Source organism: Colletotrichum orchidophilum (assembly GCF_001831195.1).
Source record: "Colletotrichum orchidophilum strain IMI 309357 chromosome Unknown Scaffold_106.1, whole genome shotgun sequence".
NCBI lineage: Eukaryota > Fungi > Ascomycota > Sordariomycetes > Glomerellales > Glomerellaceae > Colletotrichum > Colletotrichum orchidophilum.
Window position 1 is genome coordinate 10,913 of NW_019173062.1, and position 23,787 is coordinate 34,699.

Below are 23,787 nucleotides of genomic sequence, written 5' to 3' on the forward strand. Positions count from 1 at the left end.
TTTGATGGTGGACATTGTGCTGACATGCTGCATGTCAAAATACCGAATCAAGCGCCTCACGAAGTACTGCAAACCTATCGGCGCACGTCCAGGTCATCCGTGAGTACCGAGCCATGAGATGTGGCTGTCCTCCAAGTGGCCCACCAGCCTCATCCTACACCTATTCTCAGCCAGTGTCACACGAACCCGTCAAAGCCGTCGTGGCAGCTCATAGGCGTAGGGCAAGAAATTCGCACCTCCAAGGCAGATAGATCTTGGGTCCAATTTGGGGATCTGACATGATCCGCACCACACAGCCGGCTCTGTCGCTTTCCGTCTGCCTGGTTACTGCCACCCATGACAAGCCGGAGCTCAGCCTCATCCCAGATTTGTCCCTGCTTGGCTTTTTCATCCTTTCTTAGTACGAATTTCCTCTGCCCCGTATCGCTAGCTCGACATGAACGACCTGAAGCATGTTCCATCTACCTCCATATGGCACAACAAACATACCTTCTTTCTCCACAACGCACGATCGTATCCACCATAGAGGGGACTTGGCTTATTGTTCCCTCCATGTCAGAAGGAGGCATGGTAACTGCCCAAGTGACAGGGGTTGGATGCACCCTCACTTCTACTCACACCTCACGTTCTTACTCGCATCAAGATATGCCTGGAAAGCTGCCGGTCCGAGTAGACGCCACCCCGAGTACTTGGGCATGCAAGCGCACTGAGACTATTGATGTCGCCTCCCCAAAAGAGGCTAAGGCCTTGGAAGGCCGCTCCAGGCAAGACTTTACATTGATACACAAGATGTATATAATTCCAACCCTCCCTTCTGATACCTCGACGGAATGGTAGATCACCAATTCAGTCGCTCATCTCCTACTAGTCTTGTGCTTTCACGTTCATCATGCTTTCCAATTTAATGAGCTCCAGCCTTGGGGCTTTTGTCCTTGCTTCTCTCGCCCACGCCAACCCCATTCGTTCGGTTGAGCAAAGGCAGACAGGTTGCGGTACCAATGGTATTGGTAACAGAGAATGCTGGACTGGAGACTTCAATATCGAATCCGATTTCGAGACCTTGACACCGCCTCAGGGAAAGCTGAGGACAGTGAGTATTGTCTCTGCTCGATATATCTCACAAATGCTGAAACCTTGAGTAGTTCGACTTCACCCTGAGCAACTTGACCGATGTCGCACCAGACGGCGTTCACAAGCCGGCCATGTTGATCAACAATCAGTTTCCGGGTCCGACAATCGAAGCGGACTGGGGAGATACCATTCAGATCAACGTTCACAACCAACTCCAGAACAACGGCACCTCATTCCATTGGCACGGCATGCATTTGCGCGGCCACAATGATCAAGACGGCACCAACGGTGTCACGGAATGCCCCATCCCTCCTGGACAAAGCAAGACGTACTCCTTCCAATTGACTCAGTACGGTACATCTTGGTATGTAACCTTCTTTATGTGACCTTCTAACTTGGACCCACCGACTAATGCGTCCGCTTCAGGTATCACAGCCACTTTTCCGCCCAGTACGGCAACGGCGTTGCTGGCGCCATCCAGATTAACGGCCCGGCGTCTGCTGACTACGATATTGATCTCGGCCCATTTGTTATCAGTGATTGGTACTATGGAACGGCAGACAACCTCCTACGTCAAGCCGAGCTTGCGCCAGCTCCTCCACCGCCTAGCGACAACATTCTCTTCAACGGCAAAAACATCAACCCGCTCGGCGCTGGCGGTCAGTACCAGAAGACGAGGCTGACCCCGGGCAAGAAGCACCGTCTTAGGCTCATCAATACTTCCGTTGACAATACGTTTACTGTCTCCCTTGTGGGCCACAACTTCACCGTCATTGCCACCGATCTTGTTCCCGTCAAGCCTGTCGCCAAGGACAGCCTCTTCATGGCCGTCGGCCAACGCTACGATGTGATCATCGAAGCCAACAAGGAAATTGAGAACTACTGGTTCAACGCGACCGTCGGTGGTGGTGGTTTTTGCGGCGCATCGAATAATCCTTATCCTGCTTCTATCTTCTTCTACGATGGATCCCCAGACAGACTGCCCGTCAACCAAGGCACACCTCCTGCCAACCTGGGTTGCGCCGATACCACCGGATTTACCCCTGTGCTCTCTAGGACGGCTCCCTCGGACAAGTTTGATCCGAGCAAAACGCTGGATATTTCTCTGGCGACACCGACGATCAACGGCGCAGCGGTCTATCGCTGGAAGGTCAATGGCAATGACATTGACATCCAGTGGGACAAGCCAACTCTAGAGTACGTCGCCAAAGGCAACAACTCCTGGCCGGTACGTGCCAACATCATTGAGATCCCTGAGGCCAGCGAATGGACATGGTGGGTGATTGAGAACACGGGCACTCTGCCGCATCCCATCCACCTCCATGGTCACGACTTCTTGATTCTCGGCACTGGCAGCGGCACTTTCAGCGGTTCAGAAGGTCTCACCTTCGAGAATCCAACTCGCAGAGACGTCGCACAACTCCCCGGCTCTGGGTGGATGGTGATCGCATTCAAGACGGACAACCCGGGCGCCTGGCTCATGCATTGCCACATCGCCTGGCATGTGAGCATGGGTCTCAGTGTTCAGTTCCTTGAGCGCAAGAGCGAAATCGCTTCGACGCTCGATCTGGCATCAATCACCCCAAATTGCGATGCTTGGAGAAAGTACGAGCCGACGGCGGTATGGCCCAAGCATGATTCCGGATTGTAAAAAGTCCATCGTCTCGGGCTGGCTGAGAGCACAGGTAGCATTAGTGGCGTCCAATTGCTGTGTGGACCGACGACAGCACCAAGCCAGCCTGGTGCCTCAGCCTCCAACGTCATACTACTTTTATTGGCCTTTTCGCGGGTTTTGACTCGATGTCAGTGTGGCGACGTAACCCTTCCTTATTGCCAGGATTCGCTGGCGTGCGAGATTTGGGCCTCTCTGGTCCCGTCAAGGGCCACCGGCGCGCATGACAGCCACACCACCTTGTCGCAGCGGACTTCCGGGCCTCACACGCATCTTTCGCTCCCTAATTGATAATCGACCTACGAAGCGAGGATTTGGGAGGGAAATAACTACTATTTTGCAGGCGCGGGCATTTCTTCGGTGTTTTTCTTTCTGCATGGGTTGGAGTTGTCCGGTTCCTGATACCTATTTTGTCCGCTCCACTCTATCGATTGGTCTCTTTTCTTGCACACGGGTTTAAAACATGTATAGAATGGGTGAGCAGTGTCGCAATTTCATTTGCTCGGACTTTTCTACCAAATATGCCTTACTCTTATTTCATCAAGTTTTCAAGTAATTAATGGGATTTCCCGCGCATACGTTTCAGCCCTATGTCATATGTACATGCAATGCGGTAAGCAACATTTCTCCTGCGCGGTGAGTTCGGGCATACATCGAGCGGGCTCGCAGCAGCGGAAAGTGGGAGAATACAGCAGCAGCAGCAGTAGCAGCAGCAGCAGCAGTCGAGTACAGATAAGCGGAATCCGGTCGCGCTCTCGGGATACCACGGCGAAGACCAGCAGCACGCGACCACTCCGCGGCGACGAAAGTAGGCACACCCAAAATCCTAAATGCCGAGGACTGCGGTAGAGGGGGGGCGGATGATGCGAGGGTTGTGGTGTGTGACCTCGGCTCGCATCGCCCCCAATCCCCAGGCTCGGGGTTTTGGGACGTATGTCAGCTTCGGTCCTCAGTTTTTGGATGGTGTGGTGTGGTGTGTTGCAAGGTGTGCAGATGCAAGCCTGCTTGGCGAAGCTGATTGCATTTTGACGGCGGAGGGCGGCTGCACGGAAAGGGAGTGAGCTGTGTTTGGATGGAGAGAACTTTCTACTGCGGCTGCTAGTAGTGGAGGACGACGGCATCTGTGAGGACACCCGGGCTGGACGGGGACGGGTACGGAGGGGGACGGGATTGGGACGGGCTTGAGGGTGGCCGCCAAGATCTGCCAATGCTGATCACGGAGCTTGGCGGGGTTAAGGTGGGACCTATCGGTGGTCGGTGGACATGCCGCGGCCGACCACCGACCGTATGGGTTGGACCGGTATCGTCTTGGGGATTTCGCGGACCCGTTTTCTCGGGGATCGGAGAACCGCTGGGTCCGAGATTGGACAGCGATCATTGACGGATGGTCTGCGAGTCTCGATGAGTGCTGCGTGGAGCGCTGCAAAGAGCATGAAATTGGAGTCTGGCTGATAACCTTGGAAGAGTGTGGGTTGTTCTACGTGTCATCATTCTGTCGACGTCGACGTGACCTGTTCTCCGTCTCTTTCGCGAAGTGAGGTATGCTTTTGGTTCAGTGTCGTTCCCACAGCGTCGAAACCCTAGACGAATCGCCCCGGCATATCCGACCCATGTGTACCGCACAACCAAGGGGTCACTCATTTCACGACAAAGAACGCAATCGTGTCCAGCATCTCTTGCAGAGTACACTGCCAACCCCTGCTACCAAAACCCCAACAGCACCACCAACCACCCGAGAGGCGCCCCCCCCCCCTGCCCACTTCATCGTCGGCCCCCGGTGAACTCCCGGCCCGAGACTACATCTCATCATCATCAAACAGCGTCGCGAGCGGCCTCTCCGAGACGGGTAATCCCTCCACGGGAGACCCGGGGACGGAATACCCCCAGCATGTCCTTCGGGAAGAAGTCATCTCCGAGCTAGGGTATGATTCGTCGGAAGAGGTCCTTTGATAAAGGGGGGAAGCTGAGGCAGAAGAGCGAGCCGGCGCGGCGGCCCGGGGAGCAGTGTTGCGCTCTGCGGGCGCGGATTGGGCGGTGTAGAGGTTGGATAGCGCTGCTTTGATTGTTTCTTTTGCTAGAGGGGGAGGCGACGGACTGTGTGGGGAGCGTGATTTTGGGCGGGGCGTTGAGGAGGTGTGCTGCTGATTCGATTGCATTGTTGACGTCTTGGGCTGTGATGGAATGGGTCTAGATTGGGCGTCTTGGTATGAGATTGCTGTTTTGTGGAAATGTACCTCAGTGTTGCGGGAGAAGTAATGGGGGTTGTGGTGGTGTTTTTACCTTGTGAGATGAGTCCCTGATGCGAACAATCCTCTCAAAATGCCACTGCGAAAACGCGTGCTCCTCGAGCGCCCCCAGCGCAGACGTGTTTTCACTTTCGTAGGGGTGCCCGAACGTCGGTTTATCAGTGACGAATTCGTCCATGGACTCCTCCGCCATCGCGGCCCGTCCCTACCATACTGCGGAGACCCGGCTACTGGGCGCAGATACGGTGACCGAGCCGCGGCCTCGGGAGAAGGCAGAGATGGGGACGGATTTAGTGTGGTAAATAAAGGAGCCGTTTGCCGCCGTCGACCCCCCTAAAGTCCATCCGGTAGGTTGCAATCCCCGGCCAGCTCGCGGATGCGGGGGTTAGCAGCCGAGTTGGTCGGCAAGATGCGCGGGTCGTTTGTGGGGAGGCTGATACTGGTGCCGACCTGGGCAGCGATCGAGAGGGAAGCTTCGAGGAGGGTGTAGTCCATCTGTCGAACTTTTCTGGCATGTTTGCCGGGGTGATGCCGGCTACGCTGCCTCTCCCGATGATGATTTTGAGGTCCATAGTGTGAATGTGTGTGTGTTGGCGGTGGTCGTGATGAGGTTTGGGTGATTGAGGATTCGGTTTGTATGAGGGCGCTGCTGTCGTGATATCAAGACTCCCCTGAGTGTTCATATACCGCTCGCCATGATATTGCGATAGCCGTAGAGTCCGCTCGTCTCCCATATTATCGAGAATTGACAACGTATTCTGCTGCGGCCATATTACACCATGGAGGAGACTGGATCTTTGCAACCTCCGCGGCCCCGATATCAGAGAGGAGAAGCTTTTTGTGAGCATGAACTTGCTTCTGTATGGACACCTACCTTACCCAAGATAGGACAACACCGTCAGATACATACTAAGTTGCTGCGGATTCCTTTCTTGGCTCCAAGTTGTCGGGTGAAGGGGAAAATAACATTTGACGATGTCTTTTGCAAAGTTGCGATGGTTATACAGTAATATCTCGAACCTTAGTCACAAATCATGGTATTCTATACGTACAGAACGATGCTTTCTGATGCTATGTTGGTCCAGGCAGAGACCTTCCCGCTGATCCGGAAACCCCGTCATCAGAAGTAGGTACAAGACGTTAGGCAGTCTGCAATGCTAGATTCACCAAGAATCTATGCCTGGAAGTCAACGAACTTGGCAAGTTCATTCGGGATCCATCAACAAAAAGGTTCCAATAGACAAGGAGCGCATTCATAATCTATAGGCTCAAAGAGGGATTCGGTCTCGGGCAGGCTAAATGGCATGTCGCCCAGCCCTTAAATCTCATCACTAGTCGTCAGAACCTCCACCCCCGACTAGGGCAAAAGACCATATGACGTTTGGATCAAGATGGCTGTGAGACTTTTGACTTGGGTTCTAGAGGACCAGAAAGGGAAAGTTCAATTGACTTCCTTCACATAGATGATAGGGAAGAGAGGCTTCTGCAGCCGTATTCAGGGAAGCCGAGACGGCCGCCGCAGACTCCATTTCCATCGATGACGGGCCCCGCGGGCACCATCATGTTGGCTGCGGATGCCGGGTCGGACGTGGAAGGGCTAAGTAGATCTCATGCCGGTCGGAAAATAATTTGGACGGGCCGCAGTGACGGGCCGCGTTGCAACTACGGGGCTTGATCCACAAGACTAAATGGACATGCATGGATCGCGCGGGACTGGATTGACTTGGCGTCCCATGGTTATTTGTTTGATTCACTCACGAGATTAGGGATGAGTGCGAGACCATGTTGGCTTGATGATTATCTCTCTTGCATACGCTACATCCCGAATTTCACAAAACGAGCGCAAGCTATACCGGTTGGGACTTGGCACTGGTGATGACGAGACTCCACGAGAGAGTGTTGAAGCCGGCTAGTCTCACCATCTAAGAAAGAAATTGGTTCTAGTCAAAGCCCTAAATACAATAAAACGTCAAACATATAGGTGTCAGGCCAAATGTGGTTGCCAACGAAGCAGGTGTCGATATTGTTTATCCAAGTTTTCACCGGTTTCAAAAACTCCAGTATCCAAGAGCAGCCCAAAGAGATCCTTGGACTAGTTCTTCTCTCAAACATCAACAGCCAGCTTTAACCGCTACCTTTCGCCGTAGGTATGCGCGTCACTTTTCTGGCAGCTCTCCAACCCTGGCTCGTGTGTCGCTGCGGGCCCCAAGGAAAACGGTTGATGCCAGAGTCAAGGAGTCCGCAATATCGGCGCATGCTTATGTCTGGGCAACGGAAAGTGTTCATGCATAGGGGTTTGATAAATGTGCAAGCCTGGAATGACGGAGGATGCTATCTCCAAAGACATGCTTAAGGCGCAAACTTGAGCAGACCTTTTGGCCGGTGGCGTACTGTGCGAAGTTTGAGTCATCTACCATTGTTTTCTCATGGACTACGCTACAAATAGGCATCTATTGATTAAAGGCTTAACATTGACGGACTTCTATGACTTGGCGGTTAAAATCGTCTGAACCAAGGCGAGGTCTCTTACTACCTTCGTGAATTTGTCAAGAATACAAGGAGGTTTTGGAGTGCTAAGAATCAAGAGAGTCCGTTCCTCCCGACGGTGTGAACGCCCTATTTCTACAGTGGAGTGCCACAAAGTCTGAGAACACCCCACCAATTTCTTGTTACGCGTCTCCGCCTGACTTCCCTCAGGATACGTCAACTCTTTCCCCCTCCGATAACCCGAGTATTCTTCCGGCAAATGGACACCGATGGCGATTTGCGCGCTTTCGCATCCCGCCTCTCGGGGGATCGAACTCCCGGCCACGAACTCAAGGAGCAGGAACGAGTAGCCATTATTGCCCTTGTTCTGGCTGGCCGAAGCTATCGAAACGTCGCATCGATTTTCAACTGCTCAGTTGGTGCGGTCGCCTCCACACTTCGACGATACAGGAAACACCAGACCTTTCAGGCAGCACCCCGGAAAGGCAGGCCCAAGAAAGTTTCAGCCGACGCAGCTGACACGTAAGTGAGCTACCTGCTTGGGTCCCAACTTTCGTATCGCAGCTTTGTCAACTAACTAAATTAGGAGAAGCATTCAGACTTGATTCGAGACGAGTGATGGGGTGGGCTCGTCCGCTTGTCGCGGTGGTTGTGTCTGGCAACTCGACCACGTTTCCCCGCTTGTTTCTCACCATTGTCAGGAGTCTTCTTGCGTAAAAGCTGGACGCATGGAAAGCGCATGTCCAACGGACGTATTGCACAGTTAGTTTCCTCATTGATATCTCCATTGCTCGACGCTGTGAACGGGGTGATAGACTTCATATTCATCCCTACCCCACCGAGTTCTAATAACAATTCTATTACTCATCCGAACCTGGCAAGTCCTCGGCGAAGAACTCCTCCGCGGCCTGGTCGCCTCTTTTCACCTTGACCTCTTTGACATCATCGTCGGTCTCGGCCAAGGTGCGCCTCTCGAGGTCGCCGGCCTCTTCCAGATCGGCCGCCACGAGTTCCGAGTTTGAAAGCTCGTCCCGCTTAATGATGATGTCGGGCAAGTCGGCTACCGCCGCCCGGGGTTCGGGGGAAGCGGGAGACTGTGTTGAAGACTTGGTGTTAGCCGTACGGCTCAGGTGGTCGGGTCTATTGCGAAGAGGACCACGCGCAGAGTGCATTACGGGAAGGAGTGAGACTTACACCTGCCACGACTGCGTCTCTGACGCCGACTTTGAGGGAGTTCACACCAGTGACGGCGACCAGGCCGATAGCGAGAAATGACTGCAGCTGCATGTTGAATTGAAATGATGACGATGAAAAATAAGTTGATGAGATGTATAACCTGGGTTGAGTGAGAGGCGAGTGCGAGCCGGGTCAGCCGTGGGCTTCAGTTGACCAGCCTCCGAACTATATACCATTCACGACCGCGTAGGTCCGGCAGGTTTTGGAGTGGTGCGTCGCCCGCATGCCGTTCAAGCGACATCTGAACTCCTCGACCAGCATCAGTGTCAAAAGTGTAACCGCAAGATTACGTTTCACATCTTGGACCAACCCCCCAAGGACAGGCCCTGCAGCCCTGGAAAAGGTCAAGGCTTGCCGCTTGTGCGCGCGCGGCGAGAGAGGGACAACGACCTAGTCATGGGGTTGACAAAAAGAAAAGGCACACTGAAGCGGCTATCTATATCTAGGTCTTCTTCTACTTTATCAACCGCTATGAAATCTAATTATGAATTCACAAATCTTGAGTCCAAAGGGCACATGTTTTGTGAAAACTAGTTTTATTTTTTGTTACTTGAAATAGATTTGAATAATCTACTTCCTCCTTTGTTGTTCAATGTTGAAGTTGATAGTTGCTTGCATATGTGCCGCTCTTTTCTGACAACCGCGTGCTAGTGCACGCTGCACAGGACGGGCAACGCGGCCACACTCGGACTGCCGGCGTCGCGATGCTCTCGACCTGTCAGATCTTCGTCTCATGAGGCTGAGCGCCTTTTACAGCACTCCCAAAACGCTGACACCCTTGAAATCGCTGTTCAGACGGGGTCAATGAAGTTACGCGGGCCCTGTTAACCGTCCCTAATGTACCGAAAGAAGAGGCGGGACAAGACTAGAGATTGGTGTCGGGGTCGCTTCCACGGGCGCTGTAGTGAAACAAGACAGGTTTCTGACGCAACTCTCGCGGTGCGACGTCTGTATGAGGGGTGCCAGAGTTCCAATTGCGCGACTCTCCAGGGGTCCACTTTCGCCCTCGCCGTATCCGCAATCGTCAGATCAAGTGAGGCAATCCGGTGACAGGTGCCGCTTGCCGATTGATCCTCGGCATACCGGCATGCTCAAAACGCGTCAAACGGAATCGACAAGTCGGTAACTGAAGCTTCTCTAATGAACTGAGGGACAGGGGCCTTGAATATTCCAATAACAATTCACCTTCAAGCAATTCGAGTCGATTATGATCAAGGCAACGCAGATGTTTGCATACACTGGTCTGGCGGCATGTCACGGCAAAGTGCGAAAACGAAAACGAGCCCCGAGTGTAAAGTCCTGTTCGTATCAGTCATTTTTGATATCAAAATCTAGTACCCAGCGCTCAGCAAATGGGCGGGATGACGTCGCTAGGTACTCTGAGCCCGTCTGAGCCATCAAGGTTCTCTCTGCGCCTGAATAAAACAATGGTTCTAGTATAACTCCATCTTTTCTAAATTTTCAAGATGAATCAATCCGTTGGGAGCCTGAGAATCTGTTAGCATTGCCTTGTCAGGATCCAGCATCGTTCGAGAAAACGCACCGGAATGTACTGCCTCAGCTTGACCCCCGCCTGCCGGAACACCGCCGCCGTCTCCGTGTCCATGCTGTAGCCGTGAGCATACACCACCTCGTCAATGCCGACCTGGCAAATCTTGATACTGCACGTCAGACACGGGCACGTGTCGCAGTACAGCACGGCGCCCTCGCGGATGCGCTCGCGGCCGGCCTCGAGCAGCGCGTTCTCCTCGGCGTGGATGCACAGGCACGTAGCCAGGCCGACGCCAGAGGAGTTGCCCGAGTTGCAGCGGGAGCAGCCGCCGTCGGAACAGTTTTGCAGGCCGCGGGGCGTGCCGTTGTAGCCCGTGGATATGACGCGTTTCTCGCGCCCGACGAGGACCGCCCCGACGCGGCGCTTCATGCAGTTTGAGCGTAGCGAGGCCAGCTCCGCGAGGGACATGAAGTAAGCGTCCCAGGTGGGCCGGAGGCGGACGGGGTTGGCGAGGTCCAGCTTGCCGAGGGTGGCGTAGAGGTGCGCGATGGAGGAGGAGGTGTTGAGGAGGCGGACGGTTGCGCGCGAGATGAGCGGTTGCAGGCCCTGTTTTGGGTCGTAGAGGTGGCTGTCCGAGGCGAGGGCGAAGGATTCGAGGGTGCAGTGGGGGTTGTGCAGGGCGCGGAAGCGGGCGTGGCGGACTGTCACGGGGGCGTCGACGGAGATAAGCATGAAGAAGGGGCGTCTGGAGAGGATGTCGAGGATGGCTTCGTTGTGGACGTCTGTGGTGACGAAGCGTGATTGCCAGCGGGTGGTGACGTATTCCAGCAGGGAGTCGGCTGACGAGAAGATGAGCTCGTTGGGGTAGTGAGAGTGAAGGCCGTTGGTACGCGGTTGTCCGCTCACAACGGTAAGAGGGCGGAAGGAGAGTGCGGGTTTCTGTGGTGTTTTTGTCTCTTTGGCGGCGTCGCCGCTGATAATTACGGTGGTACCTGCGTTCTCGAGAGGGGCGCCGAGAAAGTGAGGGCATTCAGGCTTGGTATGACCCATCTCGTTGCAGTTAAAGCATTTTTGCGGTCCCTTGCTCTTCTTCTTCTTGTTCTTGGAAGAGGACTGCTGCTGGGAGCCCGAGTCATCGTGACCGTTGGTAGATGGAGCGACAGCTTGCTCCGGCTCTGGCCGCGGTCCCGGCGCCGGGGGTGTGATGGAGGCCGGAGGCTCATCTCGGGGTGGAGTTGCGGAAGGGTCCGTCAAGCGAAGCAATCTAAACCCATGATGCTCAACTAAGTATTGAGCAACGCTCTTCTTACCGGCGCAGATACCTTGGGATTTGTCAAAACGATGTCTGCAGTTGCTGAAGTGGATTGAGAGTGACCAAGAAGCCGACTTACCACCGCAAATTCCAATGAGCATCTTGGCTACCCTAAGTGGACCGGTTTTATTTGGGAGAGTGAGTGGACGGGTAAAGCTGTCCGAATCTGCACACTCAGATCGGTGACATACAATGTGCAGCTCTGCCGGATGTGCAAGCTCTTCAAGTCAACCCGGCAACAAATGTCCAATTGAAAAGTCGCGATCCGAATTCTGTGCATGAACGCGTCTCCACGCGTAAAGCCGTTTTGCGGCTCGGGCCCGATGAATTGGGTGTCCCCCGCGCTCATCGGGTTGAGCTGCTCCGACGTTTAGCCGGCGGGACCTGCAGAGAGCATGACACAATCATCCCGTGGCACCGAGCTCCCCCCCACCTTTGCAGTCCAGCTGAGGCGGGCAGCCTGGCGGGGGAGAGAGAGAAGCTACCCGACCTGGCACCTGCCCAAGGTGGTTGCCCTATCGTGTCTCCTCCGTCAGACAACCATCTCATTCCCAAGGAAGCTCTCACCAGTCTTGTTCTTGTGACTCGCTGACTGCAACAAGTCGCCGCTTGACTGTCCGTCCTTGTGACTCTTTCCAACTTGACATTTCCAAGCATCCCTCAGGCCCAGCGATACCACCCGGATCCCTCCGCTTTGTCCGGAGGCCGGTCGGAAGTGCGACCTGCCTGTTCCGTCATATTGTGAGCAGTCGACACTTTTGAGTCATTTCGACCCAAATTAAGACCTGCTTTCGGTCTGCACTCCTACATCCCCAAAGTTCCAAAGTAAACCCGACATCTAGGATATTCTCCCGGTGTCAATATCGTAGCACAGCCCGGATACCGAGTTGCGGCGCACCCCATAGCGAAGACCGCCCACATTTCCAACCGAGCGCAAAAAGAGTGCGCGCCCACCACAGCTCGCCCACCATGGCAGCAATCCAATACGCGCCTTTCTCCTCCGAGATCGAGCTGCCGTTTTACGCCGCCCTCTTCTCCTCAAAGCTCGAACATGATAAGCTAGACGACTCGGCGCGCCGCGTGCTGGGCCAGTACACTGCTCTACCTGTTGAACCAGGCCAGAGCTGCAAGATGTCCATCCTTGGGAATGCCCTCACCAGCGACCAGTAAGGTGCTATTGCAGAGCTTGAAGTCTGCTTCGCGAGGATCAGTTCGGGACTGACGAGGAGAGTAGGCCCAACGACGAGCATGTCCGCGCTGAGGGCTGGATCAAGAACGTCAACACGATCGAGGACTTCAAGAATACGGATAAACAAGCTATGCTGAAATTAGCAGCGAGACATGTAAGCTTAGATCATAATTACCGACAGACACCTGTGCGAGTTCTAACTGTCCTCTGTTCAGGTATGGGACGCCATCAACGACGGCACCATCTACTCCGTACCCTCCCTCCTCTCCTCCTTCACCATCCTCTCCTACGCCGACTTGAAGAAGTACAAGTTCACATACTGGTTCGCGTTCCCGGCGCTGCACTCGGATCCCCAGTGGAAGCGGACAGGGCCGATCGGTCGCCTTGATCCTAAGGAGAGCACGGCGCTGGTCGATCGAGTGGGCACGTGGCAAGCCAACCGCGACAAGAGGCAGAACGGCTTCTTCCTCGCCAAGAAGGCGAGAGGTGTGGATGTTAGCGATTTAGATAAGGACGCGAATAGCGATCTCCACGACCTCAACGATTCTTTTGGCTACGTGTGGGAGGTTGCCAACCTCGGAGATTTCGAAAACGGATTTTTCGATGACGTTGCCGAGGAAGACCGATACGTTTCGTTCGTCGACCCGTCGACATACCCCGAGAACCCGTCATGGCCACTGAGGAACCTCCTTTGGCTTGTTCGGCAGCGGTTCCGCCAGACAAAGGTACAAATCTTGTGTTACCGCGATATCAGGTCCAGTAGGCATGCGGCTAGAAGCATCATCCTGCCCTTGGAGATGGATCCGGTAGAGCCACTTGCGGTGGCTGAGATGCCCAAGGTCACAGGCTGGGAGCGAGATGGAGAGGGCAAATTGCGAGCCAGGATCGCCAATCTCGGGGAGTATATGGATCCGACACGACTTGCCGACCAGTCCGTGGATCTGAACCTCAAACTCATGAAATGGAGGATTTCACCGAATCTGGACCTGGACACCATCAAATCCACCAAGTGCCTGTTGCTAGGTGCCGGTACGTTAGGAAGCTACGTTTCTAGAAACCTGATGGGCTGGGGCGTCCGGAAGATCACGTTTGTAGACTACGGACGCGTATCGTACTCGAACCCCGTACGGCAGCCCTTGTTCGAGTTCGAGGACTGCCTGGAAGGCGGCAAATTCAAGGCAACGCGGGCTGCAGATGCCTTGAAGAGGATTTATCCCGGTGTTGAGAGTGAGGGTCACGTCCTGTCGGTTCCCATGTTGGGCCACCCTTTCACAGATGAGGCCAGGAGTAAGGCGGACTACGACAAGTTGAAGCAGCTGATTGATGAGCACGACGCCATCTTCCTCCTGATGGACAGCCGAGAGTCGAGGTGGCTTCCGAGTGTTCTGGGCAAAGCCACCGGTAAGATTGTCCTAAACGCCGCGCTTGGTTTCGACTCTTTTGTGGTGATGCGGCACGGTGCGGAACCGAATGATGTCCAGTCAGAGGATAAAGAGCGCAAGACACTGGGTTGTTACTTTTGCAACGACGTGGTTACACCAGCCGATGTGAGTAGACCTGCCCTTCGAGGTCGAATGCTCCAGCTAACATTTCGCAGTCGCAAAAAGACCAGACCCTGGATCAGCAATGCACGGTAACTAGACCCGGTGTCGCGGCGATCGCGTCGGCACTGCTCGTAGAGCTGTTTGCCAGTCTACTCCAGCACCCCCTCAAGCAACACGCGCCAGCGCCCCAGACCTCGGCAGACGAGAAGGATCCCGTGGACCATGCTCTAGGACTGGTGCCTCATACGGTCCGCGGCTACCTGCATAGTTTCAATAATAAGGTGATTCGCGGAGAGTCGTACCCGTGCTGCAGTGCGTGTGGTCCTCCCATCCTGGAGGCCTACCGAAACGATGGCTGGGGCTTCGTCAAGAAGGCGCTTTTGGAGAAGGATTTTGTTGCCGAGTTATCTGGGCTCGCGGAGGTGCAGCGGGAGGCTGAGAAGCGGGCGGCGTATATGGATTGGGAAGAGGAGGAGGACGGGGCGGATGACGGGGACGGAGAGTTGATCTGACTTCTCGGGTCCTCAAGCAATAGACGAATTATGGACGACTTTTTTGCAATGAGGTGTCACGGCGGGATAGACGAGGCGTTTGAATCTGGCAAAGGAGATTGTTGGCGTCTTGGCATTCATAGAGTCTCTTTGGGATTTTCCTTTCCGAGGGTTGGAACTACCTGGGTATGGCGAACCTACCTATCCGTGTTTCGCCGGTTTAGCGAGATAGGCGGAACACCATTTGCAGCTCTTGAATGAATGGGTTCCAATCAGCTGATAGGCGACACATCCACCCGCCCATTTCACGGTTCTTCATTTCTCGATGTTGATATGAGGTACGAGCTCAGTGTTGGCTAAATTGTGCACAATCGCACACCATGCAGCTTTGGGCCATAAGGCGAGAGATGTGCAGATGACAGGGTTCCCCACACTAGCTTGACCCTCTGCTTCCCGCCCGTGACCGCGAGGGATGCAGCCATTCCGCGACCTCTCGGATCCCCAAAAATACCGGTCCACCTAAGACTTTTTGCATGGCGGATACACGTAGCTCTGTTAGGGAGTCCAAATCTCAAAAAGTACCTCCTATTCTTGGAGAGGAGCCTCCCCTGCGGCACGCCCCAGGTTCCTGACGGCGCCATGGACGCTACCTGGGCGTGGCGGAGGATTACCTAAGTGCGCTAAGGCACAGCTTGCATTTCTTTTTAGTCAGGTGTGCCGGGGCCAAGTGCCAACGTAAGACAGAGCAGCCGACTCCATTTGGCGACTGAGGCGAGGAGACACTTGTGTTCCAACCTATTCATCTCTTCATATTGTGTACCATCATCTTTATGTCTTGGGTCTTTTCATCTACGCTCATCCATCGGAAAATATAGAAGAGAAGCCAAAATCCAGGACGTACTCACGTATCGAATGTCTGGAGACCGTTTAGGGGGGTGTGGGACGATTCCGGCGATTTAAGGTTGGAGGCGAGAGGACGGCAACAGGCGGCGGATCCATCGGAAACCTCGACTCTGAGTTTGAGACTCATCGTAATCGCGTGCGTCACTTGCTTTCGATTCAATATCCAAATCGATACGAGCGCGCAAAACCCAACTCTGTGACTTTGCATTCTTAGCAAAGTTACGCTCAGAATCCACAGATATGCTGCGCTCCATCATCAGGCGCCTGGCGTCGGATCAGCCTGAGTCCGTCAATGATTACCTAGGCGTCGTGGTCCCCCTCGAAGAAGCCCATCTGCATAGTCACTCAGCCCGGACGGGCAAGTGCGAATTCGAGGAACGGCCGAGCGAGGAGCACGACGACAACGCCGAGGATGATGGCAAGGACCAGGGTGAGACCGCGGGGATGCTGGAGATGAACGCTGCTGAGTATACCATCGAGGGTTTGAGAAAGGAAGTCAGAAGAGGTGGGCAGGGTCGATGGACTGAGTACGAGTGTGAGTTTGTAATCTTTGAGGCATTAAAGAAGTGCCGATGCATTGGTCGGATGGGCGCTAACGTGGGGGATAGTAAAGTCGAAGCTCATCAACAAGGCGATCCAGGATATTGGCATGGGGAGGTATAACTGGCAACTCTTCGTCCTCTGTGGATTTGGATGGTTTGCAGATAAGTGAGTCTCGCTGTCTGATGGCTATGATGAGAATGGCATTGACCAAAATTTCCTAGTCTGTGGATGCACGTAAGTTCAGCATCAGTTTCGGTTCCAGAGTAGCTACCCCGGTATCTTCAAGCGGTACTAATTTCAACCGCAGGGTGTTGCACTCACATTACCATCTCTGTCCGCCGAGTTTGGCATCTCAGAACAGCGCGTCCGCTACACGACGTCGTCCATCTTCCTCGGACTCTGCTTCGGCTCTTTTATTTGGGGTATCGGTTCCGACGTCCTCGGCCGTCGCATCGCCTTCAATCTCACCCTGCTCATCACCGGCGTCTTCGGTATCCTCCTGGCTTTCGCACCGACGTGGGGCTGGGTGAATGTTCTCTTCGCGGCCCTCGGTTTCGGTGTCGGCGGAAATCTGCCCGTGGATGGCGCGCTGTTCCTTGAGTTCTTGCCCGACGCATCGAGCAGTCTGCTAACCCTTCTTTCGGTGTGGTGGCCGGTCGGTCAGCTGTCTTCGTCGCTGGCGGCGTGGTATTTCATTGCAAACTGGCCGCCTGAACAAGGATGGCGGAGGTTCGTGCTGACGATTGGGTTAATCACATTCGCCATGTTTGTTGTGCGGTTTTTCGTCTTCCGCCTATTTGAGTCTCCAAAGTTCTTGCTCTCAAAGGGACGTCAGTCTGAAGCTATTGGCGTCGTTCATGGAATCGCCTTTCGCAACGGCGCAAAGACTTGGTTGACCGAAGAGATCCTGGATGCTGTGGTCGATGGGGTGGCCGACGAGGATGAGGAGCATTCAAGAAGTGGCCGCTCGGGAGTGCTCCGCGGCTCGGGTCTCGCCACAAACGCTCTGCGCGAGAGGATGAAGGCCTTTTCTGCAGATCGCCTTCGACCCCTCTTCAAAACTCGGACGCTCGGCCTCGCTACCGTAATCGTCTGGTTCGTCTGGGCGACCATCGGCATGGGCTACCCCCTCTTCAACGCCTTCCTCCCGCAATATCTCTCCCACGGTGGTGCCGCCCCTCCGCCCGAGGGCTCCCCAGACGCAGGAGCTACACCAATCACGCCAGACACATATCGGACCTACGCAATCACCTCCGCCGTCGGTGTGCCAGGCAGCCTGCTGGCAGCCTACCTTGTCGACCAGAAATCTCCCTGGCTAGGGCGCCGCGGCACGCTCGCGTGCTCGTCCTTTGTGTCGGCCGTCTTCCTCTTCCTGTTCGTCAAGTTTGGCACCTCGCCCGCCTCGCAGCTCTTCTTCTCCTGCGTCGAGGCCTTCTCCCAGAACATCATGTACGGCGTGCTCTACGCCTTCACGCCGGAGATTTTCCCGGCGCCGGTGCGCGGGGCCGGGACGGGCGTGGCGAGCTTCTTGAACAGGGCGATGGGGCTTTTGGCGCCGCTGCTGGCAGCGAACATACCGGGCGACGGGGTCACGACGCCGATTTTTCTGTCTGGGGCGTTGATCTTGGCAGCGTTTGTTGGGATGTGTCTGATTCCCATCGAGACGAGAGGTCGGCAGAGGTTGTGATTGTTGGACTGTCTGATTATAGGGCTGGTGCGAGTTCTCTGGTACATAAAACTGATTTATTTGCTCAGACTCTGTGATATCTTTTTCATCTATTTTTTACTATCTTCCTGCGGACGATTATTGACAAGCGGTTGGCCCTGGTGAAGACTTTGTGCCGAGATGGGGTAAGATGGCAGCCCTATGAGCCTGCCGACGCATCAAGTGGACCTGCGTTTCTCCTGGACTTGAGGTGCTCTCTCGAGCCTGCTGTTTGAATCGTTCCGCTTTTGCGGCGGAAGGCACCTTTAACATTGTCCACTTGCCTAGCTGAGAAACTTCCACTTGGTACCATTCACCTTCCTAGTGCTCTCTCATGCTAACCATGAGCCAGTATTACTCTTGCCATGGGCCTGATTAGAGCTGGTTTGCTCCGTGTTGTTGATCTCGATGGGTCAGTCTTCAATATGGGTTTCCCGTTAACATCCTGGGCCGTCAACAACAAGCAGAAAAGGCACAAAGGCATTTCATCATTCGGTTTCAATCATCTTGCTTAGACTGCATTCTCCTTACTTCGACGAACAACATCTGTCCCTTGCCAAGCATGGATATCGACGTGCAACAATTCAACACTCTCCCTCGGCCACAAACACTAGATTGCGGCGCACCCAACCACTGGGTCATCGGGTCTCGTCGTATCGACGTCCTACCGCCCACCGATGTGGTAATCTTCGTTATGCCGCAAACCGTTTGCGGCATGGTGATTGGGCCTTTGGTCGACTGGCCATCGATGACCCGATCCGAGAAAGCCAAGTGCCTGGCCCCGCGGCTCATCGACGCATTCATCAACGGCAGCAGTTACCCTTCATACTCCTATTCAGATGATGTTGAGCCGTTGGCACCATGGACTTGGACTTGTACTGATTCATAGCTGGCCGCTGCTCTTGGACACAGACTCAGCGAGTTAGGCGTCGATGAGGAACGCTGTCACATCGGTGGCACATGCTCATCTGAGGAGAGTGATGCCATAGACAAGATGTTTTCTTGCATCAAGCCAGCAGTCGCTCAGGTATTTTCTCAAACATCCACGAAACTACATTTCAACCTGCTGACGCTCGGGCTCAAAGCTGGCCATATTACCTGGCGATCGTTCGAGATGTCACGGCTGTGGCTACTCCAAGGAATTCCTTCCGGATCTGAGAAAGTGCACCGGATGCCTCAAAGCCTGGTACCACTCGGAAGAATGCCAGTTCCAGCATTGGGGGACTCACATGCCCGTCTGTCTTGTTCAAGGCCGAAAAGACGACAGCTCTGGAGCACCACCTGCTCATGTCAAAGACTCCAGATTAAATGCACTTCGCTATTATAACACTGTCGCGCGGACGTCACCCGAGGCTCAAGTGCTGATGCTTTCTCTCAACATTGCTATCCCCAATGCGAAGGCTAGCCCGGATAATGGGCTGTTGTAAGCTTTCGATTGAAAACAACCTCTAGGAAATCGGCATCTAACGAGCCACAGAGCGCCTCTTCTACGCTTGACGCTGACAGGCAAAGACACACCTGGGAACATGCAGCTGCTTTTCGGTCCTAACTAGTCAAAGGACTTGGAATCGCTTCTCGAATCATGCCGTCTTGGCGTTCTTTCCAAACCTGCCCTCTGCTCTTACTACAGCATATCGCATGCAGCGTACATCGCGGGTACACCATACCGCTCGCCAAGACCCGCAACTGACGCCGAGGAGGACAAGCTTACAAGAATCCAGCAGATGCAGGAGACCATACGCCACAACATGGAGATCAACTGTGGGACTAGTCATAAAGACATGATGGCTTTGGTGTCGAAGGCACCGGACACCAGGCTTGAGCGGGATTTGTATCAAGTCGCCTTGACGACCATGGCCATGGGGTATGATGCCTCCATGACCCAACTGGCGGCGAGGATGGAGAATGACAAATTTGCCAAGGTCGATCTGCGTTGATCAATAAAGTTGAGGTGCGATGACACTGTCGTCAGCTGCATCTCTACAATGATGGCGATGATTCGTTGCGTTAGAAAAGGAAGACGTCTAGATCCCTTGACAATACATGGTTTCCGAAAAAGTAATCGATAGCTGGCTTGACCGACCACCGTCTACATCAACACCTTTGCAAAAGCATCTCCAAGTCCACGTTCCAACAGCCACCCCTCCACAGCCTTCATGTCGCCCCTGTTAGCCCTCTGTCCTCTCCTCTCGCCTACAGAGTCTGTAATTTCTTGCATGTCCGCAAACACTCTCGTCTTAATGTCCTTTTCACGGTGCCTCTCGGTGACCTTTTTGTGGTGCGCGGGGATATCGCCCCAGCTCTCCGTCTTGATAAACTTCATGTAGTCGTCGATGCTCTGTGATCCACCCTCCAGGCACAAGAGTCCAGGTTTTCCGGCATAAAGGAAGCCTGTAAGGTGGTATCCGGGGGCATTGATGATGAAGTCGTCGCGCTTGGAGCGGGTCGAGATGGAGGGGAAGTAGAACCATACCCGTACCAGGGGACCTGCCTCGCTGCCAGCCGCCGAGACTACCGAGTCGGCTTCTGCTGTTTTTGCTTCTTTGAGATAGGTGACTGCTTCTTCGTTGATTGACTCTATGATGCTGAAGAGGTCCTCGTCACCGTCTGGGATTTGTGAGTTGAGATGTGTGGTGGCTGCGCGGTTGAGCCACGATGGCTGGCGTATTCTGACTTTTATCCTGGGTGCTTCTTCTGGCGGTGGTGCGTTGTTTTCTATTTTGTATGAGAAGGGTACGCTGATGTCCAGTTGCAGGGTTTTGGGGGATGATAATGATGGTGGTGGTGAAGGATCCTCTTCTGGTTCCGGGATGGTCAGGGTGAGTAGTAGCGTCACTGTTGGTGTGCGGCTGAACGGTGTCGTCGATGAGTCCTCTTCGACATGCGCCTTGAGGCGTTGCAGCGCTTCTTCAGAGTCCTTGTCGATGAAGACCTCGTCTTTGGTGGGGTACATTGCTGTGAGGAGATCGATTTGGCCGATTTGGTGTTCGATCAGGTCGGGTGGTAGGAGGTGCCATGATGTTGCCGCGGCTGCCATTGTGACTGTATTTGTCCCTCGCTTATTAACACCTTGAAGCCTTGGTTGTCAATTGTAGTTTTTTCCCCTTTTTCTTTTCTTTTCGTCCTAATGAATGCCTCGTGACGCGCGGTCAGACTGCCATGACTTGGTGGTGAATGCGTCTGAATTGAGAGATTTTCAAACCTCATTTGAGCCACATATCCCAGCCACATGCGCCACACTTTAGTTGTTCTCACGATGCTGGGTGTTTCTATGGGCTATCTGATCGATTGACGGCCCAGTGACCTTCAAGATAGCGGAAAAATACATATACGCTATCGAGATTGCTGGGTTATAGGTACGATCGAGGCAGCACCTGGCTGTCTCCAACTGTCAACCATGGTGGTTACACCAAACAATCATTTGAATAGAACAAGTAGCATCTCACATCAGGGACGGAACCTTTTGTGTCATCTTGGATGGTATGCAAATGGGATGAAAACTCCCGATTGGTGATTCTCTAGAAATTGATATGCGTCTGTTGTTTGGTTGCTCTATCTGTTACCCTTCGCACGAGCCGGAGCGTCGACCCTGCGTTTCTGGAACTGCTTGCCGATCGCGTCCCTGACCATCGGGTCCGCTCTGATGGTGTTCTGAACCAGCCAATCTTTGACCTTGGCACGCACGCTGCTGAGGGCCTCCTTGTCGCCGATAAAGGGCGTCATCTCCATCTCCAACAACCTGCTCGTCTCGCCGTCCAGACCGCGGGCAATCATCTCGAGCCGCTGCAGGCCCTCGTCGACCGCGGCCGCTGAGCTCTCGGCCGCTTTCTGCGCCGCCTGGCCCTGGGGATTCAACAGGGGACCGAGCTGGCCAAAGGCGATGTAGATCGTTACCGCCGCCTGACGCGCGAGCGAGACTAGCTGGAACTGGAGATATGGTGGGCGGCGCAAGGCGGTACTCAGCACCGTGTTGACGATGGCTAGGAAGGGTGGCATCTCGGGCCGCGTGACGACGATGAGCTCCGCGACGAGGAAGGTGAGGAGAATGATCCATCGCCAGTATCGTCCCCAGTCGAGGTACCCCAGCAGACTCAAGCCGTAGGTCGCAGCCGCAGCGAGGCCGTAGTAGGGAATCGTTCCCTGCATGATGCCGCGTGCGACAAAGTCGTGAATCGTCTTGCAGCCCTGCCAGGCGCCGACCTCGGGACCGAAGCGCTCGTAGGCGAAGCGGCGCGCCGGGTCGGAGAGGGTCTCGGAGGCGGTCTTGAGGTGCATGAAGCGCGCGGCGGCGGCGCCCGTGTCGGCGCCGCTGCTGCCCACCTTGTCCGGGTGGTAGACGGCCGCGAGCCGGCGGAAGCGGGATTTGATGATGCGGACGGGGGCGCTGGCGGCGACATCGAGGTCGGTGTAGAAGGTGCCTTGTAGGCGGAGGGTGCGGTCGGCCTCGATCAGGGTGTAGAGGAGGTAGAAGGAGACCACGAGAATGTGAATTCGGCGGCGGTGGGTTGCGTATTTTGCGGTGCCGGGCTGCGGCTTGGGATCGCCTGCGCGGATGGCCAGGCCGTAGTAGATTGCTTGTACCCAGCCGGTGACTAGCTGTGAAGAGGTTAGTCGTTGCGAAATTCAATGTCGTAGAGAGGAAGGATGGGGGGGTTTCTCGTGGCGGGATTACGTACGTTGGGCAAGAATGCCCAGCCTAGGAGGGAGAGAACATTTGACATTATGATGATGTGCGCATCACTCAAGGGCGATTCGGGGTTCTTGCGCGAGGCTGAAAGTGGGAGGGGTATGCGGAAAGTTGTTGCAGGACGCTTGGTCAACGGTTGATGGTTGTGATGTCAATTCGCGATAGAGCTTACTGACTTGCTGGCGTTTTCGGTCATTGCCAACTGCCAAAAGCTGACCTCATTATTTATGGGTCCTGGAGCTGAGGCCTGATCCCTGCCAATCTGGGGAGCGGGCCAGCCAGCATCTTGCTTATGTCATCCGAACTCGCCATCTCATCTAACATCTGCATGAATCTTCAATTTCGCAACTCGGAGGCCGTTATGTGGCCGTTTGGCATGCCTGTGCACTGCAGAGACCCTCGTCTTCCTCTTTTTCTTCTATGAAACAGTCCATTTCATCTTGCAGCTTACTGGCCCATCGAATCCCTGGAGCGTGTCAACGTTGGTCAAAGCGAATGGGGCTCGGGAACTCGGACGTTCTCCCTGTGTGATTGCGATTCTAATAGCCTGTTTTCTTTTCCTTGATGCCGTGCCGAACATCACGGTCTGTAGGATAGATACTGAGAGTTTTATGAAGGAGGAATCAGAAATCACTCTTCTCCAACAATTCTTGATCACCAATTTGAGTGTGAGACTAGATTATTTGAAGCTATGGTGGTCGATCAAGTTCATGTCATGCCCACGATAGAAGTTGATAGCGAAATGCAAGAAAAAGAGACAGCTTTGATCGGTCACAGGACTTGGTCATAGGATTTGGTTATCTCTTGGCGGTTCCCCTTTTACGCCAATCCACGGTGGAAATATCGGCCGAATTCAGTTGCCCGCCTACAAGAAGTGAATGCGCTGAACCTTCTGCCCACCCGGGCCACCCCTCAAACCTATCTGTGCTCTGTGTCAGATTAGCGGAGAGTTTCCTGACTACCTCGTTATGTAATCAGGAATTTGGAAAGGGAGCCCATGTCAGTCAGCGGACGATAGTCTTCTGGAGTCTAACGGAATGATCAAACTTCGGGTAAAAGCTTAGCCTTGGTCTGTGTATCCCATTTCGTGGTTAATGGCATGATTTCCCTCGTCGGAATGTTTGTGGCGTTATTCCAACATCTACAATTGAATCACGATGTTGATTATCTTGAAAAGTAGCTCAAAATTACCTGCAATGCCTAGATCTC

The 23,787-nt window shown here is 54.2% G+C and overlaps 9 protein-coding genes across 9 annotated transcripts, besides 1 other annotated feature; 4 read left to right on the forward strand and 5 right to left on the reverse strand.

Annotated features, from left to right (window-relative positions):
* Nucleotides 1–889: 889 nt before the first annotated feature.
* Nucleotides 890–2,722, forward strand: CORC01_10554 (multicopper oxidase; the record flags this gene model as incomplete). Its single annotated transcript, XM_022622182.1, has 3 exons — nucleotides 890–1,090; nucleotides 1,143–1,435; nucleotides 1,498–2,722. The coding sequence occupies 3 exons, from the start codon at nucleotides 890–892 to the stop codon at nucleotides 2,720–2,722; spliced, it is 1,719 nt and encodes a 572-aa protein (XP_022471261.1).
* A 1,938-nt stretch (nucleotides 2,723–4,660) lies between these two features.
* Nucleotides 4,661–5,561, reverse strand: CORC01_10555 (uncharacterized protein; the record flags this gene model as incomplete). Its single annotated transcript, XM_022622183.1, has 3 exons — nucleotides 4,661–4,930; nucleotides 5,024–5,194; nucleotides 5,430–5,561. The coding sequence occupies 3 exons, from the start codon at nucleotides 5,559–5,561 to the stop codon at nucleotides 4,661–4,663; spliced, it is 573 nt and encodes a 190-aa protein (XP_022471262.1).
* Nucleotides 5,562–7,745: 2,184 nt separating this feature from the next.
* Nucleotides 7,746–7,826: a sequence feature (Short protein (CORC01_10556, OHE94099.1) was converted to a misc_feature.).
* Nucleotides 7,827–8,336: 510 nt separating this feature from the next.
* CORC01_10557 (uncharacterized protein) lies at nucleotides 8,337–8,763 on the reverse strand (the record flags this gene model as incomplete). The annotated part of the gene is made up of 2 exons (XM_022622184.1): nucleotides 8,337–8,570; nucleotides 8,671–8,763. The coding sequence occupies 2 exons, from the start codon at nucleotides 8,761–8,763 to the stop codon at nucleotides 8,337–8,339; spliced, it is 327 nt and encodes a 108-aa protein (XP_022471263.1).
* A 1,382-nt stretch (nucleotides 8,764–10,145) lies between these two features.
* On the reverse strand, nucleotides 10,146–11,617 carry CORC01_10558 (cytidine and deoxycytidylate deaminase zinc-binding region; the record flags this gene model as incomplete). Its single annotated transcript, XM_022622185.1, has 3 exons — nucleotides 10,146–10,199; nucleotides 10,256–11,526; nucleotides 11,596–11,617. 3 exons carry the CDS (start codon nucleotides 11,615–11,617, stop codon nucleotides 10,146–10,148), a joined length of 1,347 nt encoding a protein of 448 aa, XP_022471264.1.
* Nucleotides 11,618–12,485: 868 nt separating this feature from the next.
* On the forward strand, nucleotides 12,486–14,761 carry CORC01_10559 (ubiquitin-like modifier-activating enzyme atg-7; the record flags this gene model as incomplete). The annotated part of the gene is made up of 4 exons (XM_022622186.1): nucleotides 12,486–12,682; nucleotides 12,751–12,859; nucleotides 12,921–14,252; nucleotides 14,303–14,761. The coding sequence occupies 4 exons, from the start codon at nucleotides 12,486–12,488 to the stop codon at nucleotides 14,759–14,761; spliced, it is 2,097 nt and encodes a 698-aa protein (XP_022471265.1).
* Nucleotides 14,762–15,883: 1,122 nt separating this feature from the next.
* CORC01_10560 (major facilitator superfamily transporter) lies at nucleotides 15,884–17,873 on the forward strand (the record flags this gene model as incomplete). Its single annotated transcript, XM_022622187.1, has 4 exons — nucleotides 15,884–16,178; nucleotides 16,252–16,351; nucleotides 16,408–16,420; nucleotides 16,494–17,873. 4 exons carry the CDS (start codon nucleotides 15,884–15,886, stop codon nucleotides 17,871–17,873), a joined length of 1,788 nt encoding a protein of 595 aa, XP_022471266.1.
* A 580-nt stretch (nucleotides 17,874–18,453) lies between these two features.
* CORC01_10561 (uncharacterized protein) lies at nucleotides 18,454–19,828 on the forward strand (the record flags this gene model as incomplete). The annotated part of the gene is made up of 4 exons (XM_022622188.1): nucleotides 18,454–18,766; nucleotides 18,818–18,918; nucleotides 18,977–19,314; nucleotides 19,522–19,828. The coding sequence occupies 4 exons, from the start codon at nucleotides 18,454–18,456 to the stop codon at nucleotides 19,826–19,828; spliced, it is 1,059 nt and encodes a 352-aa protein (XP_022471267.1).
* Nucleotides 19,829–19,980: 152 nt separating this feature from the next.
* CORC01_10562 (uncharacterized protein) lies at nucleotides 19,981–20,928 on the reverse strand (the record flags this gene model as incomplete). Its single annotated transcript, XM_022622189.1, has 1 exon — nucleotides 19,981–20,928. The coding sequence occupies one exon, from the start codon at nucleotides 20,926–20,928 to the stop codon at nucleotides 19,981–19,983; it is 948 nt and encodes a 315-aa protein (XP_022471268.1).
* Nucleotides 20,929–21,443: 515 nt separating this feature from the next.
* Nucleotides 21,444–22,612, reverse strand: CORC01_10563 (DnaJ domain-containing protein; the record flags this gene model as incomplete). The annotated part of the gene is made up of 2 exons (XM_022622190.1): nucleotides 21,444–22,487; nucleotides 22,568–22,612. The coding sequence occupies 2 exons, from the start codon at nucleotides 22,610–22,612 to the stop codon at nucleotides 21,444–21,446; spliced, it is 1,089 nt and encodes a 362-aa protein (XP_022471269.1).
* Nucleotides 22,613–23,787: the final 1,175 nt, after the last annotated feature.